Source organism: Leptopilina heterotoma, unplaced genomic scaffold (genome assembly GCF_015476425.1).
Source record: "Leptopilina heterotoma isolate Lh14 unplaced genomic scaffold, ASM1547642v1 Lhet_430, whole genome shotgun sequence".
NCBI lineage: Eukaryota > Metazoa > Arthropoda > Insecta > Hymenoptera > Figitidae > Leptopilina > Leptopilina heterotoma.
In genome coordinates this window covers 895,887-911,423 of record NW_025111082.1, presented here as the reverse complement: position 1 = coordinate 911,423, position 15,537 = coordinate 895,887, and the positions used below count along the sequence as shown (strand labels likewise).

The 15,537-nt window shown below is 33.2% G+C and overlaps 3 protein-coding genes across 3 annotated transcripts; all 3 read left to right on the top strand.

The window, feature by feature from the left end:
- The first annotated feature begins 9,269 nt into the window (after nucleotides 1–9,269).
- On the top strand, nucleotides 9,270–9,992 carry LOC122506776. Its single transcript, XM_043619090.1, has one exon. It carries the CDS (start codon nucleotides 9,270–9,272, stop codon nucleotides 9,990–9,992), a length of 723 nt encoding a protein of 240 aa, XP_043475025.1.
- A 1,402-nt stretch (nucleotides 9,993–11,394) lies between these two features.
- On the top strand, nucleotides 11,395–12,426 carry LOC122506775. Its single transcript, XM_043619089.1, has 2 exons — nucleotides 11,395–11,653; nucleotides 11,795–12,426. The coding sequence occupies exons 1-2, from the start codon at nucleotides 11,395–11,397 to the stop codon at nucleotides 12,424–12,426; spliced, it is 891 nt and encodes a 296-aa protein (XP_043475024.1).
- Nucleotides 12,427–13,371: 945 nt separating this feature from the next.
- On the top strand, nucleotides 13,372–14,643 carry LOC122506774. Its single transcript, XM_043619088.1, has 2 exons — nucleotides 13,372–13,836; nucleotides 13,957–14,643. The coding sequence occupies exons 1-2, from the start codon at nucleotides 13,372–13,374 to the stop codon at nucleotides 14,641–14,643; spliced, it is 1,152 nt and encodes a 383-aa protein (XP_043475023.1).
- Nucleotides 14,644–15,537: the final 894 nt, after the last annotated feature.

Below are 15,537 nucleotides of genomic sequence, written 5' to 3'. Positions count from 1 at the left end.
TTATCGCAGATTCTGTATTGCGCAAGTTTCATATTTTTTACCTAATTACCTTTTGCGCAACATTCTCAGTGGGCACACTTGTTCAAAAGACGTTCTAAGGATGTCTGTTTGCTGACTCTTGTACAAGTCCAAAAAAGACGTCCTTGAAATGTTCTGTCTTAGTCATTAGATTAGCTGAAGTGCTTAAGGCGCAGTGCTTCAAACCCAAGGTATCCGAGTTCAATCCCAGCTTCGTAGGAAGTTTTTCATTATTTTTGCATATTTTATAAAACATAAAATTAAACTTAAAATAAATTCAGTACAAAATTACTGTGTTTCAACTTAGAAAATGTAGTAAAAGAAATGTCTATTTAAGATCTGAAGGGATGTGAAACGGACGTTCAAAAGACGTCTTTTGAACCAGACATTGTGACATCTACCCGTTGACTCAGAATCCCTGCAACAGATTTAAAAAACAGCGTTTTGAGAAAAACGCAGTTAAAGTTTAAGTATGGTTTTTTCAGATTTATTGTTAAATGTTTTTTATAAGAGCTTACCAAATTTTAATTGCTATCCTAGGTCAATAAAGTAAGTTATAAGCTTCCTCATAAGCCTCTTCATGTTCGTCGCAAGCCTTTTTATTGTCAAAAACCATACAATGCATTTGTCCAAAAACATGCACTGACATTTATAATGATATCTGACGAACCGAACAAGATTTTTTAACGTTTTTGGTCTTAAATTAAAGATGAGACTTGCAGGATGATATCTATATAAGTTTCAAATTTTGTCTGCAATTTTTAAAAAATTGTCAAAAAAAATTTCATTTAAAATTTTTTTTTTCTTTGTCGATTGTTAAAATCTTTGTGTAATTTTCTAAAATTTGGAATTGTATATCATTTAACATAATAGAATATTATAAGCTTTTACACGGTAGATTTGTTAAGTTTCTGACATTTGTTTTTACGTGAATATCATATTTAAAGTTTGGTATGATTTTGGGCCATGCGCGTGGAGCCATACCGATGGTAGTTTGATGTATTATAATTTTTGACAGGAGTTAAATTTCGTCATAAAATTTTAAACCTGTATTCTAGAGATATTAAGTATTTTAAACCTTAAACCGCACCCTGGATGTGCGACTCCCATATTCTAGCTTTTTACTCTAATATCTCGTTTAAATTCGTAAAAATTGAACATGTGTCGCTATTGAACGGTACATTCTGTACTTAACTTTATGTTTCCTGAAAGACATTAATACTCAAGTGTATTTGTTTCCGGGTGACTGACACACAGTTTTCGGTATAAGGTGATTTCAGTAGTTTTAAAAAACATTTTTTTAATTATTAAGATTAAATAAATCATTATGAAACCTATTTTCCTTCAAAATAGATGTACTGAGCTACATAAGATATTTTTTCTGAAAGATAATATCCTTTTCCAGCTTGGAGAACACACTGTAAAGTCCCCGGGTGTCGCACACCCGGTGTGAGGTTTGAGGATGGATTCGTAAGTGTGCGCTTTAAGGGTTAAAAAAGCAACAACAAAAAATTCGAAAAAAATGTTTTTCTCATGAATAATCCCCCCTTAAGCTAAAAGCCTAAAGTTATAAGTATTGTCCATTTCCCCGCATACATTTAAATAACATTGACATTTAAATAATGTAAAAATGCACGGAAAATCTTCGTTCAAAAAAGATTACAAAATTTCTTCAGGAAATGACGATATGGAAAAAAATTTAGAAAAATAGTTAAAGTGTCTATTGAATTATTACTAATGGTTTTTTCTGATAAAATAAAGAAAAATTTTGAAGGTCTTGATAAATTGTTCAGTAATTTTAATATTAACATCTGAAAGAAGAGTTCTATTTCTGATTTCGCACAAAGTCAGGCGTCACAAAATAAGAATTCAAGAACAGTTTCGTAAAAATACGGGCTCGCGTGAAAAAAATTAAATGTCTGTGAGTTACCCTGAAGGAACAGACCTGCGCAAACACACGGGTTTAGGAGGGGTCGCACACACACTGACACACACAAAGTATATTATTCTGTCACAGATTACACACATTATAATAACGCACCTAAAACTAACACTATCTTACAACTATACGAATACATATAACGCTCGCTTTCGCACGCACGCATATAACATACCACGAGTTGCTTTGAATCTCTCTTATAAACTAAACCTGCGTTTTCTTAGCCACTTGTAAGAAGAAATAAGGTTTTATTTAAATTAACTTTTTTTAATTAATTTAAATTAAAATAAATGTAATATGGAATAATTAAGTAAAGGTTAATTTTTTCGACTGAAAAGATTTTATATTTTAACGAAATTAAAAAGCTAGTAATTATTTTACTTATACACTTTAATATTTTTATATAAATTTTAATGTTTTATTCATTTAAATTTATTTATTACAATATTTAAAGAATATATATGCAAAACCACTCCTTAAATCAATGCTAACCAATATAATAATTTACTATTATAAATTACGAATTCAAGTGGAACAATTTGTGACATACAATTTTATTTTCTTAAATAGTATATACACTTAATAATTTAAAAAAAAGAACCATTAACTTTAATACATAAATTTTATAGGTCTAATAACTTGACAGTATAAACTAATTAACACTTTTTACCTCATTTCGGAACGGCTCCATGATCTCTAGTAAAACAATAAAAAAATAATATTCTGAACATATTTATGTTCAAATTTAATTTTTCAAAAAACTATTATTATGACTTTTACGAATTATACTATGAATTTAATCAATTCATTATTAGCACTTTCAAATAATCCGTTAACCAAGTATTATCGTTTGCCGGTTATGTCAGTTTAGGCTAAGGTCTTAATCACCACTCACACAGGCTGTTTTCGGCACTCGCCCCGAGTTAACTCCGGGTTAATGGTGATTGGTTAGACCAACAGAATGTTTTTGATGATTGGATAATATTTAACTCGGGGTTAACCCTGGGTGAGTGCCGAAAACAGCCCTTGATGTACTTGCGTAGTGCTTACTGCGCATCAAACGATTCTATTCCAGTTTTGTAATTTTTAGAAACGCAGAAATAGAAATCTTACATGACAAAAAATTTGAATACTTTCAAAACAATTATAAAGAACTATTAAATCTTTTAAAAGAAATATAGAATTATTTCAAACCTTCTCCGAAATTATTTCTGAAATTTCATTTATACCTTTTCCTAAAATATTAAAAAGGATTTATTTCCAGTTTCGTAAAAATAGAGAAAAGTTTCATTTATTATACAAAACATTTATAAACAGTCATAGAATTTTTTCCATATCTTCATTTCCTGAAGAAATTTTGTAATCTTTCTTGAACAAAGATTTTCCGTGTGGCGAAGTATTCAAAGAGTGAAAACACGCAAAAAAATGGTCCAGTAAAATTGACCAATCTGGGTTTGGTTGCAAAAAGTTCGGTTAATCGTAACAAAGGGCAGGTTGTCTCAACCGAACTTGTTCGGTTGCGAAAATCAAAATGTTTCGGTTATGGTAACCAAACTCATTCCTTTGTTACTTTAAAAACATTACTTCATGTATGTTTTTAAATTTAAATCTATCAGTGGAGTCAGCAGAATATTAATATGAGTGGAGATTATAAACAACTGCTGATTAAATGGAATTTGGATCAGTATATTGTCAAAAAACATGCTCGGACGTTTATAATGATATATCTCACGAACCGAATAAGATTTTTAAACTCTTTTGGTCTTAAGTTAAAGATAAAACTTGAATGATCCACCTGTGTAAATTTCAAACTTTTTCTCCAATTTTTAAAAAATATGCTAAAGTTGAAAAAACTTCTAAAACAATTTTATTTTAAAAAATTTTTTGGTCAAATTTGTCAATTGCTGCAATCATTGTATAAATTATTAAAATTTTCAGTTATGTATCATTAATTTCCAGTGATAGCTTTACTTTTTTGTAAATTTTTTCGAAAAGTTGACTAAAAATCAATATTTACAATAAATAGGCATATATTATTAACTTTTTTAAAAATTTAATTTAATTATTAATAATTTAATTTAATTTTTTAAAATGTTGGCCCCTCGTTCATATAGGAAACTGTACTATTTAGGGGCCAAAAATCGGTTTTTTTATTTTTTAAAGTATGAAGTACCCTTTTAATCATCTTGCAAAAATTATGTGTTACTTTTAAAATGACAATTATTTTATAGAAAAAAATGTCGGTGCGGTGGTGCAAAATAAATTTTTCAAGAAAATCGGTTCAGCCATTTTGGAGGAAATCAAAATTTTTGAATTTTTCAAAAAAATCGTTTAACTCAAAAACAAAATTTTTTTTCGAATTGAAACTTGGTGAAAATGAGTTTAGATTAGTTTTTAGAGGAAATCACATATTTCAAAAATGAACATTATTAAAAAACTAAAATTACCCATGCCTTAAGATTTTTAAACCTTTATTAAATTTATATTTTTTAGTGTTCTAAAAAATCTCTTTATTTTAATACCTTTAAAAATTTTTGTAATGTAGAAAAAGTAGAAAACGCCTTAAATATTATTTGTAGCTTTAATAACCATATTACTTTAACCTATTTTTAAATTAAAAATTCAAAAACAAAAAAATTAACACATTTAAATAGAGTTTGGTTTTCAGAAACGGTCAGTTTGGTTAATCCAACCGAACTAAATGCAACCGAATTTGTTTGGTTACTAAAAACCGAGTGTACGGTCAGTCCTATTTTAACAAGAGAGTTCGGTTGCAGCAAACGCACTTTCTGTTGAACCAACCAAACATTTTTTTGCGTGAAGCTATATCTATAACGCCCCGCTCCCCCTTAAAAGCTAGGACATAGTTAATAAAGGGGATATCTAGGTAGAATCTATAAAGGGTCATTACACAATTTCAAAACAGGGTATCATAAGGTTTATTCCTTTCCCAGTATCATTTAATGAAATTGCTTTCTCAGTCTAGCTCTTGAAAAATTACTGTCTTGGTCTTTCATCCCAGTTTTACCAAACTAAATTAAGTAAAATATCAGGAATAAATTTCCTCCTTGTAATAAACGAAATTTTTGTTTAGATATTACTAAAAATTTGAATTGTTTGCAACCTGCAAAGAATGACACTATTATTTAAATAATAATCATAAATATAAAAAAATAATAATGTATTATTTACATATTATTATTTATTATATAAACTCATTATTATTTAAATAATAATCATAAATAAAAAGTAAAGTAAGATTTTCATTGTATTCCTTACAGCTTTTACAATCTCCTCAACATCATTACTCAACTTTTCCAACTTACAACACTAAAGGTCTCTACTTTTGGGGATGCAGCCGACTTGAATTAGTAGTACTCGCATTTGCTTGGACATTCGGACCTGATAGCGGAGAGGAACGCTGCAAGAACCTACTGTAGCATCCCACAGAGGTCACTTATCCGAGTACTAACCGCACTCAATGGTGCTTATCCTCCGTGATCACAAGCCACGGGATTCTGCTAACCGAGCTATATCATCGGTTAATAATCATGAATAAAAAAATTATAATATATTATTTATATATTATTATTTACTATATTTACTCATTATTTATATTTTTACTCTTGAGAAACTATAATTTCGAATTATAGATTTCAAAACCCAGAAGTAACAAAAGTTTTATAAAAATCTACTAAAGTTAAAATTTAAATTAATGATTTATTTAGACAGTTTCTTTATAAGGTTTTTTAATAGTTTATAGCATTATTTTACAATTCACAGCTTTAGAGGAGTAAATCTAAGTATCTAACGATAAAAAACTTCTTTGTGCTTACCACAAGAGATGTGCGCCCTACGGCCACTTTTAAGTGTATTTGTAAGAAGACACGTTCAAGTATATAAAATCCGCGACAAAATTTGCGGTAAAGGCGAAATGCTTCTCTCATTACAAATAATTCACGCAGCCACAAGCCACGGACTTTCAATCTTAGATATAATGTTTTATACATATTATAATTTATTTTTGGTCTCGAGAAAAACAGTCATTAAGTCGGCCTAATCATCAAATGAAACTGGAGAGAAATCCCAAAGAACTCCTACTAATTTGATGGTTAGTAGAAACTGAAGTTTATTATTGGAGCTACTACATTTTAGAGTGGTCAAAACGTCCGTGCAACATGTTTTTTAATTATTTCTTTTCTAAAAAATAAATCATTTTTTTATTTAAGTACTTTTCAAAAAAATCAGACCCGTAGCAACAGATTCTTTGAAATCCTTTCAAATCAAACATTCAGATTTCAATATTTTAAAAAACCCTTCAATCAATCACGAGCTACACTCACCTACTAACAGAAAATATTTGGTTTTCTGATTTCAAATATTTCTAACGAAAATTGTACAAGTATTTTAAAGATGGAACGTCCAAAAAGCCTACCGTCACACAGTGTGCCTTTTTCTGAAAATGTGTTCAAAACATAATATCTCTTGAAGGAGTTAACGAAAATGAATAGTTGTTCTACGAAAAAAGCTTCATAAATGTGGAATAAAAGAAAATTATAGAGAAACAAGGTTAGCATATTTTAAGGCCTAAAATCAATGTTTAAAGTCACAATTTTCACCGAAAAAATCACAAATGGCGAGAGATGTAATTCTCGCCATCTAGCAAGGAATCGGTTAAGGTATTTGTCGCGTAAATTCGTTTTCGACAGAAGTTTTTTAAATTTCACATAATTATTCTTTGGATATTTATCTACAAAATAAGGCCTATTAAAATAAAATTGACAGTCTGTAAGTCTCAAAAAATGAAATCAAAGTTTCGATTTTTAACATGTACGGTATAGGAAAACCATATGAAAACCAACGATTTTTAATTTTTGCACTTATATTAATCGACAGATTTTTTAGAAAAACTAAAGTTTTATTTATTGAACCAAAATGAACTTTTATAAAAAAAATGAAAATTTTTCACCGTCTTGTTTAAAAGATATTTAACATCAAACTTGAAAAATTATTTTAACATTTACTGTAAATGACAGGTGAATTTGTAAACGTGGCAATAGCGCTTGTTAAATACTGCAGCTTGTCTGCTACTTTTGGCGCGAAATTTTAAAGACGGCCATACGCCAAACTTGCGACGTTGCCACGATCGTTTTTCATGCGAGAGGTTATGAATATACTTTGAGAACATCTGTGTGTCAAACTGTACGTCGGCAGAAGTTTTTTGGAAACTCGCATTCATAATCGTTTCATAAGTACAGTCAACGGATACAAACTTTTGACAGTGACCAGTCGCGCGACAAATACCTTAAGTAATAGAAGTTGAGTAGAAGTTTCTCTTATAATTCTCCAACTCCCTGGTAGATGGCTAGAACTATATCTCTCGCGCACGACTTGTCTCGCACAAAGTATAAGTATCCGTCCCCTGAACAGACCATTCACAATATTATTTTAAGTGATAATGTTAATAGTTAACGTCTGATACTACGTTAACAATTTTTTATTATTATCTCCAATTAACTCCAATTCGTTGTGTTCACTATACTTATTTTTACTGTAAGTTCGGTAAAATGTAAGATGAAGTGTTCGGTAAAATGGAACTAGTTGTAATTTACTGAATAGTAATATTAGCGGGAACATCAGATATAACCTTTACCTATTATTATTGAACACAATCTCATACATACATTTTCGAAAATATCTAACGCTCGCTGGGATCGAACCCCTAACCTAACGCACCGAAGACTTATACACTGACTACTATGCTACGCTTACATGGAAATATATAGCGTTAAATATATATAAAAGCTGCAACAGTCGGGCCAACCGTGGCCCAGAGTTTGGCCGACCCAGAAAGTATAAGCCAATTAAACTGCGTTTAACAGAGTTTTGCCAACCGTGGTCCAGAATTCGGCCGACCAAAAAAATGTAAGTCAATTAAACTGCGTTTCACAGAGATTTGACAACCGTCAGGCCAACCGAAGCTGAAAGTCTTTTAAACTACGTTTCGATGAGTTGTGCCAACCTTTGTATCCAAAGTTAGCCCGACGGTAGGTTAAATTCTGCATGTAATGGTGGGCTTGCAAAGTTGGGCAAACTGTGGGCACTAGTAAGGGAGAGTTGTTGCGTGTCGATTCATTAAAGTAAACTAAATATTATTTTTTATATATTATAATTTTGATATTTATGGATCAGAGGTAAATTCAAACTTAAAGCTTAAGATAACAAAACTAAAAGTGGTTTTCCCCAGCCTTTTGAAACTTATTGAATAATCTTCAACAGACTTTCTACTTTTTCTCAAAGTATAGTATCATTCATTTTTAGTATTATTCATTCTCAAAGATTTATGAAGATTCATTGTTACACTACAGACGGTTTTTTCTCGATTGCTGTATTATAACATAAGAACTAAAATAGACAAATTTTTATTGCACTACAAAAATAACAAATTCATAGTAACTACGTCAATACCTGACCATCATCAACCAAACCCTTGATCCTCTGTACCTGAGAGACATGAGTTCCTGAGACACTTTTTCCTCTCATTAAATGGTCCGCCCTTTTTCCTTTACTCTTTCGTTAATTTACCAATCACCAACTTTCCCTTCCAATTCATATTTGCTAAAATCCTCCCATCCAAAATTTGGCAATACACACTAAATTTTTCCGCCTGTTTAGAAATTAGTCTTAACCGAACCACGAAAATTGTAACATCTCCCCAATTTTCATTCACGTTTTTAATTGATTTCAACGAAATGTATAAAGAAAAGTTATATTAAATAAATAGTCATATTAATTCAAAAATTCTACATTGATTTCTTTCCGTATTTAAACTATTGACACAAAGAACAATTTGGCGTGTCAAGTTTTCCATGTTTTAACTTTGTATTGACAAACTGACTGAATTTACAACTTAGTTAGAATCGAAATTAAGATTATTAATCCGTGGCAAAACATTTTTGGTCCTTCGAGCCGGATTCTTTAGTAAATTCTTTTTTTAAAAACAGTGAATTTTGTGTAATAACTGTCAAGTGTGTGGATACTTCAGTGTTGTATCGGTTTTTAAAACAGTAATATTCGTGAAATAACTGTCAAGTGCGTGGGCATTTCAGTGTTATTTCGATAGTATAACAGTAATACTTCAGTGTATCTTTGGTGACTCTAATATTTCAATCTTCTTGTGACATTTTTTAATTTTTTTAAAGTGCTGTAGGGCACAGTGTAATTGTGATACGTTTTCAGTGAGTGTACGTCATTCTCCCAGAAGTGCCTTGTTTCAAGATTCCAACAGCATAAAAAGGACAACGTAGCAATCATGCCAGGAAACATCGACAGTTTGAAAACTAAACGGAAAACGTTCAAGTCGAAGTTGACAAGAACTAGTAATTGGCTGAAGAGTGAGGAATCGAAAGATGTTTTATCAGAAACTTTGGACTTAAAGCTCACGGATTTTGTGGCCAAATTTTCTGACTGGGAAGCAGACCAGGCACAGCTGCTAGCTCTTGATACAGAACATGAAGAGGATCACGAAAAAGAAGCCGATACAATCACCAACACTTATTTCAACATCGCTGGAGAATTAAAACGCTTACTTAATCAGAGGATATTATCATCTTCTCAACTCACATCAACGAATCGTCACATCAATTCCTCAAATGTCAACAACCATGACGGAGGAGCCTCAGCCAAGCTTCCAGAAGTCGCACTACCGACCTTTGATGGAAGTTTTGAGAATTTCCGCCGCTTTCACGATGAGTACCAGGCTGTCATTCATCAGAATAAAAAATTACATAATGTAACCAAGTTCCATTATTTGAAGTCTTGTCTTAACGGAGAACCTGCAGATCTTATCAGTGAATTAGAAACCAACGGAGAAAATTATGAAATTGCCTGGAAGTTGTTACAAGATACTTACAATAACCCACGACTGATTCTACGACGACATTGCTCACTGTTAATGAGCTTGTACAAGAAAAAGGATCAGAGATGCCATTGGGCGGAGGAATTTCATCCCCACTCTTGCGCCATTTTACATTGACTTAAATGTAAAATGGTGCAAGAGTGGGGATGAAATTCCTCCGCCCAATGGCATCTCTGAAAAGGATTTGCCGCGTACTCTTATCGACATAGTGAATTCTGTGCGTGCCCAACTCCGACCATTAGATAATCTTGGAACAAAGGATGAACAATATAATGCATTCCTAGTTACCATAGTCCTTAGTCTTATCAGTGACGACGTAGCTTTTCAATGGTAAAATAGTTTAGAAGACAATAAGATGCCAGATGTGGAAAAATAATTAGATTTTCTGCAAAAAATAATACAAATAGGGTCAGAATTCGTGAAATTTTCACAGAAAATAAAAAGTATTTTTTTTAAATCGAAATGTTAAAAAAACATTTCTATTTGACCTTAAGAATGTGTCCACCAAAAAACAGGAAAAAAAATTATTTTTTATAAAAGTTATTGCAAAATTAATTTTTTAGCAACTTTTTAAACAAAATTTTATTTCTCCTAAATGAATGAACCGATTTAAATGAACCAAGCGGGAATATCAAGGGGATAAAATCTACTTTCGTTTAGAATTAGAAAATTTTTAAAAAGTTTATTTTTTAATAATTATTTAATAAATTTTTTATAAACAATTAATTTTTTTTAATGTTCTGCGCCTTTTAAAAATTTGAAAAAAATATTAACATACACTTAAAACTATAAGAAATCAAAATCCGTTGAGAAAATTTTGGAGCGACAATTATTTTAAAAGTTATAAACAAATTATATTGGCGCGGTGTTGTGCATCAACGCTGAACTTAGTTTTTGATCATTTTTATCAATTTTTATGGTTATATAATTAAATAAAAATGTTAATTTGACAGTGTTTTGTTCATTTCGTAGTTAAAAATAATGTTTTAATTCTGAAAATCATCAAAATCGCATCTCCGTTCAATATAATTTGTTTATAACTTTTAAAATAATTGTCGCTCCAAAATTTTCTCAACGAATTTTGATTTCTTATAGTTTTAAGTGTATGTTTATATTTTTTTTAAATTTTTAAAAGGCGCAGAACATTAAAAAAAATTAATTGTTTATAAAAAATTTATTAAATAATTATTAAAAAATAAACTTTTTAAAAATTTTCTAATTCTAAACGAAAGTATATTTTATCCCCTTAATATTCCAGCTTGGTTCATTTAAATCGGTTCATTCATTTAGGAGAAATAAAATTTTGTTTAAAAAGTTGCTAAAAAAATAATTTTGCAATAACTTTTATAAAAAATAATTTTTTTTCCTGTTTTTTGGTGGACACATTCTTAAGGCCAAATAGAAATGTTTTTTCAACATTTCGATTTAAAAAAAATACTTTTTATTTTCTGTGAAAATTTCACGAATTCTGACCCAATAATAATAATAATACAAAAAAAAGGACTACAGGAAATCTGACATGAGGAACAAGGACAAGAATAAGCAACATCAAGCAACCAATAGCTCCAGAAATGCAACACATAGTTTTCATCTCAGTGTACAAAAGAAATGCCTTGTATGTCAAGCCGACCATTCAATCTACAGATGTCCTAAGTTTCAAGAAATGAATCAAGAAAAACGACTTAAGCTGGTGTACAATCAGAGCCGCTGCATCAACTGTTTGGGTCTCGGACATGGTTTACAAACATGTCAATCCAGAAATTGCTCTATCTGTGGAGGTAAGCATCACACATTCCTACATCGCTATCAAGAGAATATCAGCACAAAACCTGCAGTATCATCTTCTTCTACTATCCCATCTGATTGACTATTAACAAGGGCATCTTCTAAATCGATTCAACAAATCACGCTCAACGTAGATTTCCCAGGTGATGATATTCTTCCCACAGCAGTAATACATATTCTCAATGATTCTCATCAACTCATTCCATGCCGGACGCTGCTTGACACGGGATCATCTACAAATTTCATCACCACGGAACTAGCTGATCAACTTCAGCTGGAGAAAATTAAGTGCTCAGTATCGGTGGGTGCCCTTAATGACCTCTCTACAGTCTCGAACTATTATGTGACTGCAACTATTCGTTCTCGATACAATAATTTTGAAAGGACACTCAATTTTCTAGCCATACCGGCAATTTCGTCATCGATTCCAGGTCAACAACTGGATAGAAAGTCCTTTCAGGTGCCTCACTCAATTCGTCTACAACTTGCGGATTCAGAATTTCACAAATCTGCACCTGTTCAATTGCTTTTAGGATCTGGATCTTCAATCTCTACACTTGCTGTCGGACAACTCAAAATTTCTGACACTTCTAATCTCATCGCACAGAACACTATGTTAGGATGGACGATTTGTGGAAATATTCATAATACTCATTGTGAAAAATCTCAATGCCATACCACTACCAGCATTATCAACGAATTAAAAAGATTTTGGGAAATTAAAGATGGAATATCCAGTCAAAAACACCTGTCTCCTACCGAATAAGCATGTGAAAGGCACTTTGTTGATCATGTTTCTCGGACCTCGGAAGGACGGTATATGGTCGCATTACCGTTCAATGAACTGAAAAATCAACTCGGTTCTTCACGCAGTCAAGCTCTACGTCGATTTCTAGCTCTAGAAAGGTGACTCAAATCCATTGTTAATCTGTGGAAAGAATATTGCAAGGTCATCGAGGAATACAAACAACTAGGACATATGAAGAAGCTAGAGAATGAAGTTGAAGAAGGCTTCTATCTTCCACATCACGCTGTGATCAAGATGTCCAGCATGACCAACGTAGTACGACCTGTCTTCGATGGATCTACCAAAACTAGCAACGGATGTAGTCTTAACGACATCCTTTTGATTGGACCAACAATTCAAGACGACATCATCGCTCTCCATCTACGCTTCAGACTTCCCAAGTACGTGTTGACTGGTGACATCGAGAAAATGTATCGGCAAATTCTGGTACGACCTGAAGATAGAAAATTCCAGCGAATCTTCTGGAGAGACCATTCAACAGAAGAGGAACCAACCGTGTATGAACTTCAGACTGTTACTTTTGGTCTATCTCCAGCTCCTTATCTAGCAATTCGTTGTCTTCATCAACTAGCAGATGACGAGAAGATAAATTATCCGCTTGCTTCCAAGATTTTGAAGCAAGATCTTTATGTGGATGATTTATTAACTGGTGCTGATTCTCTTCAAGAAATCATGGACATCCGAGATCAAATGATTGATCTATTACGACAAGGTGGTTTCAATCTTCGCCAGTGTGCATCAAACTCTCCATCTGTGCTTCAATGACAACCGGATTGTTCGATCAACATCAAACTACTCGGGGGAGACGATTCCCTATTGAAAGCTCTAGGAATACATTAGGATTCTAAAAATGATGTCATCGTCTACACAGTCAACCCTATAGCTACAAAGGACGTAATCACGATGCGAACAATAGCTTCTGATATCGCTCGCATTTTTGATCCTCTGGGATTGTTGAATCCCGTGATTGCTCATGGTAAAATCATTCAGCAGGAACTATGGAGATTAAAATTAGATTGGGATGATTCAGTGCCACAAGAAATTTGCACAAAATGGCAAGATTTCGTTTCTCAACTGACTCTTCTGAATGATTTAAGTTTTCAACGACATGTAAGTGTTTTAAATGCTAAACACATCGAACTTCATGGATTTTCTGATGCGAGTGAACGAGCTTATGGAGCGTGTATCTATCTACTTACTGTGGACATGGATGGAAACAAGAACGTTCAACTCTGGTTTGCCAAGTCAAGAATAACTCCCTTAAAAAGCTCACAGACGTCAGCTCCACGTCTGGAGTTATGTGCTGCCGAATTATTGACTGACATCTATACATCTTTAAAAAAAGCAACTGACATCAACCCTGACAAAGTACTTTTCTGGACTGACTCCATGATTGCACTCCAATGGATCCATAAATCACCACACATGCTTTAAACCTTCGTTGCTAATCGTGTGTCAAAAATCCAACAACGAACTGAAACACAACAGTGGAGACACATTCGCACTCATGACAATCCAGCAGATGCTATTTCCAGAGGACAATTGCCAATAGATTTCACGAAAAATTTGTTATGGAGAAATGGACCTGAGTGGATCACCGGGGGAGAAAACACTTGGCCTTACACACCTATTGAGGTAGCTGCTGAAGTTCCTGACGTCAAGAAAACTGTATGCTTGACCTCGTCTACAAAACCAAGGTCATCTCAATCATCTACAAAGGTACCAACATCTGAGAATTTTCTATTGTCTAGATTTTCCTGTTATCACAAGCTGCGCAGATTTGTGGCTTTGGTATTACGCTGGATAACTATCTGCAAAAGAAGACGGACTGCTGATCATCAACAACTTGGTCAAATTAGAATTTTCAGCCGATTTCTAACAGTGAATGAACTGGATGCTGCAACCACACGGATTCTGTTGCTCACTCAACGAGCCACATTTTCTGAAGAATTTAAACGCCTGGAAGCAGGGGAGTTTGTGTCAAAATGTAGCAAACTACAGCATCTTAATCCATTCATCGATGATAATGGATTGATTCGAGTTGGAGGGCGAGTTGAGAAAGCAAAAACAATTAGCTTTGATGAGAGACATCCAATTGTGTTGCCACCATTTCATCACACCACTCGCTTGTTCATCACAGCTACTCATCTCGACAATTTCCATGCTGGCTGTTAGTCAACACTCCATCTTCTGAGAAGAAAATTCTGGCCTATTGATAGACGTCGACAAATACGTCTCATTATCAATAAGTGTATCACCTGTGTCCGATTTAAGCCGCCGCCAGTGAACTATCTCATGGGAGATCTTCCAGCTGAACGAGTTACACAATCCAAGCCTTTTCAAAGCACTGGAATCGACTACTGTGGACCACTTTTCATCAAGGAGAAGAAACACAGGAATCGTGCCAAGGTCAAGGTCTGGATCTCTATTTTTGTCTGCTTTACAACCAAGGCAGTGCACATTGAGGTTGTTGATGACCTCACAACAAAAGAATTTCTTGCTGCATTGAGCAGATTCATTTCACGACACCCTGCTTGCAATTCTATGCATTCAGACAACGATACCAATTTTGTTGAAGCTAACAACGAGCTGCAAGAACTATATAACTTATTGGATACACAAGATCATCAACAAAAGGTTCAACATCATCTAGTTCAGCAAGGGATTCAGTGGAATTTCATACCTCCACATGCTCCTCATTGTCGTGGTCTCTGGGAAGCGGCAGTGAAATCATTCAAGCATCATCTGAGAAGAGTCATTGGGAATGAACTTCTAACTCATCAACAATTAAATACCCTCTGCATCAAGATTGAAGGTATTTTAAATTCCAGACCTCTGACTCTACTGTCATCGGACCCGAATGACTTAGGTGTGCTTACTCCAGCCCACTTTCTCCATGGAATTTCAAGTCGAGACCTTCCAGCTCATACCTCCACATGCTCCTCATTGTGGTGTTCTCTGGGAAGCGGCAGTGAAATCATTCAAGCATCATCTGAGAAGAGTCATTGGGAATGAACTTCTAACTCATCAACAATTAAATACCCTCTGCATCAAGATTGAAGGTATTTT

Excerpts from the sequence above, each read along its gene's own strand:
- LOC122506774 (XM_043619088.1), top strand. The coding sequence starts at position 13,372 with ATGCGAACAATAGCTTCTGATATCGCTCGCATTTTTGATCCTCTGGGA. Across the intron at positions 13,837-13,956 it reads CTGACATCAACCCTGACAAA|TGGAGACACATTCGCACTCA; the intron begins GTACTTTTCTGG and ends GAAACACAACAG.
- LOC122506776 (XM_043619090.1), top strand. The coding sequence starts at position 9,270 with ATGCCAGGAAACATCGACAGTTTGAAAACTAAACGGAAAACGTTCAAG.
- LOC122506775 (XM_043619089.1), top strand. The coding sequence starts at position 11,395 with ATGAGGAACAAGGACAAGAATAAGCAACATCAAGCAACCAATAGCTCC. Across the intron at positions 11,654-11,794 it reads AAATTGCTCTATCTGTGGAG|ATTTCCCAGGTGATGATATT; the intron begins GTAAGCATCACA and ends CGCTCAACGTAG.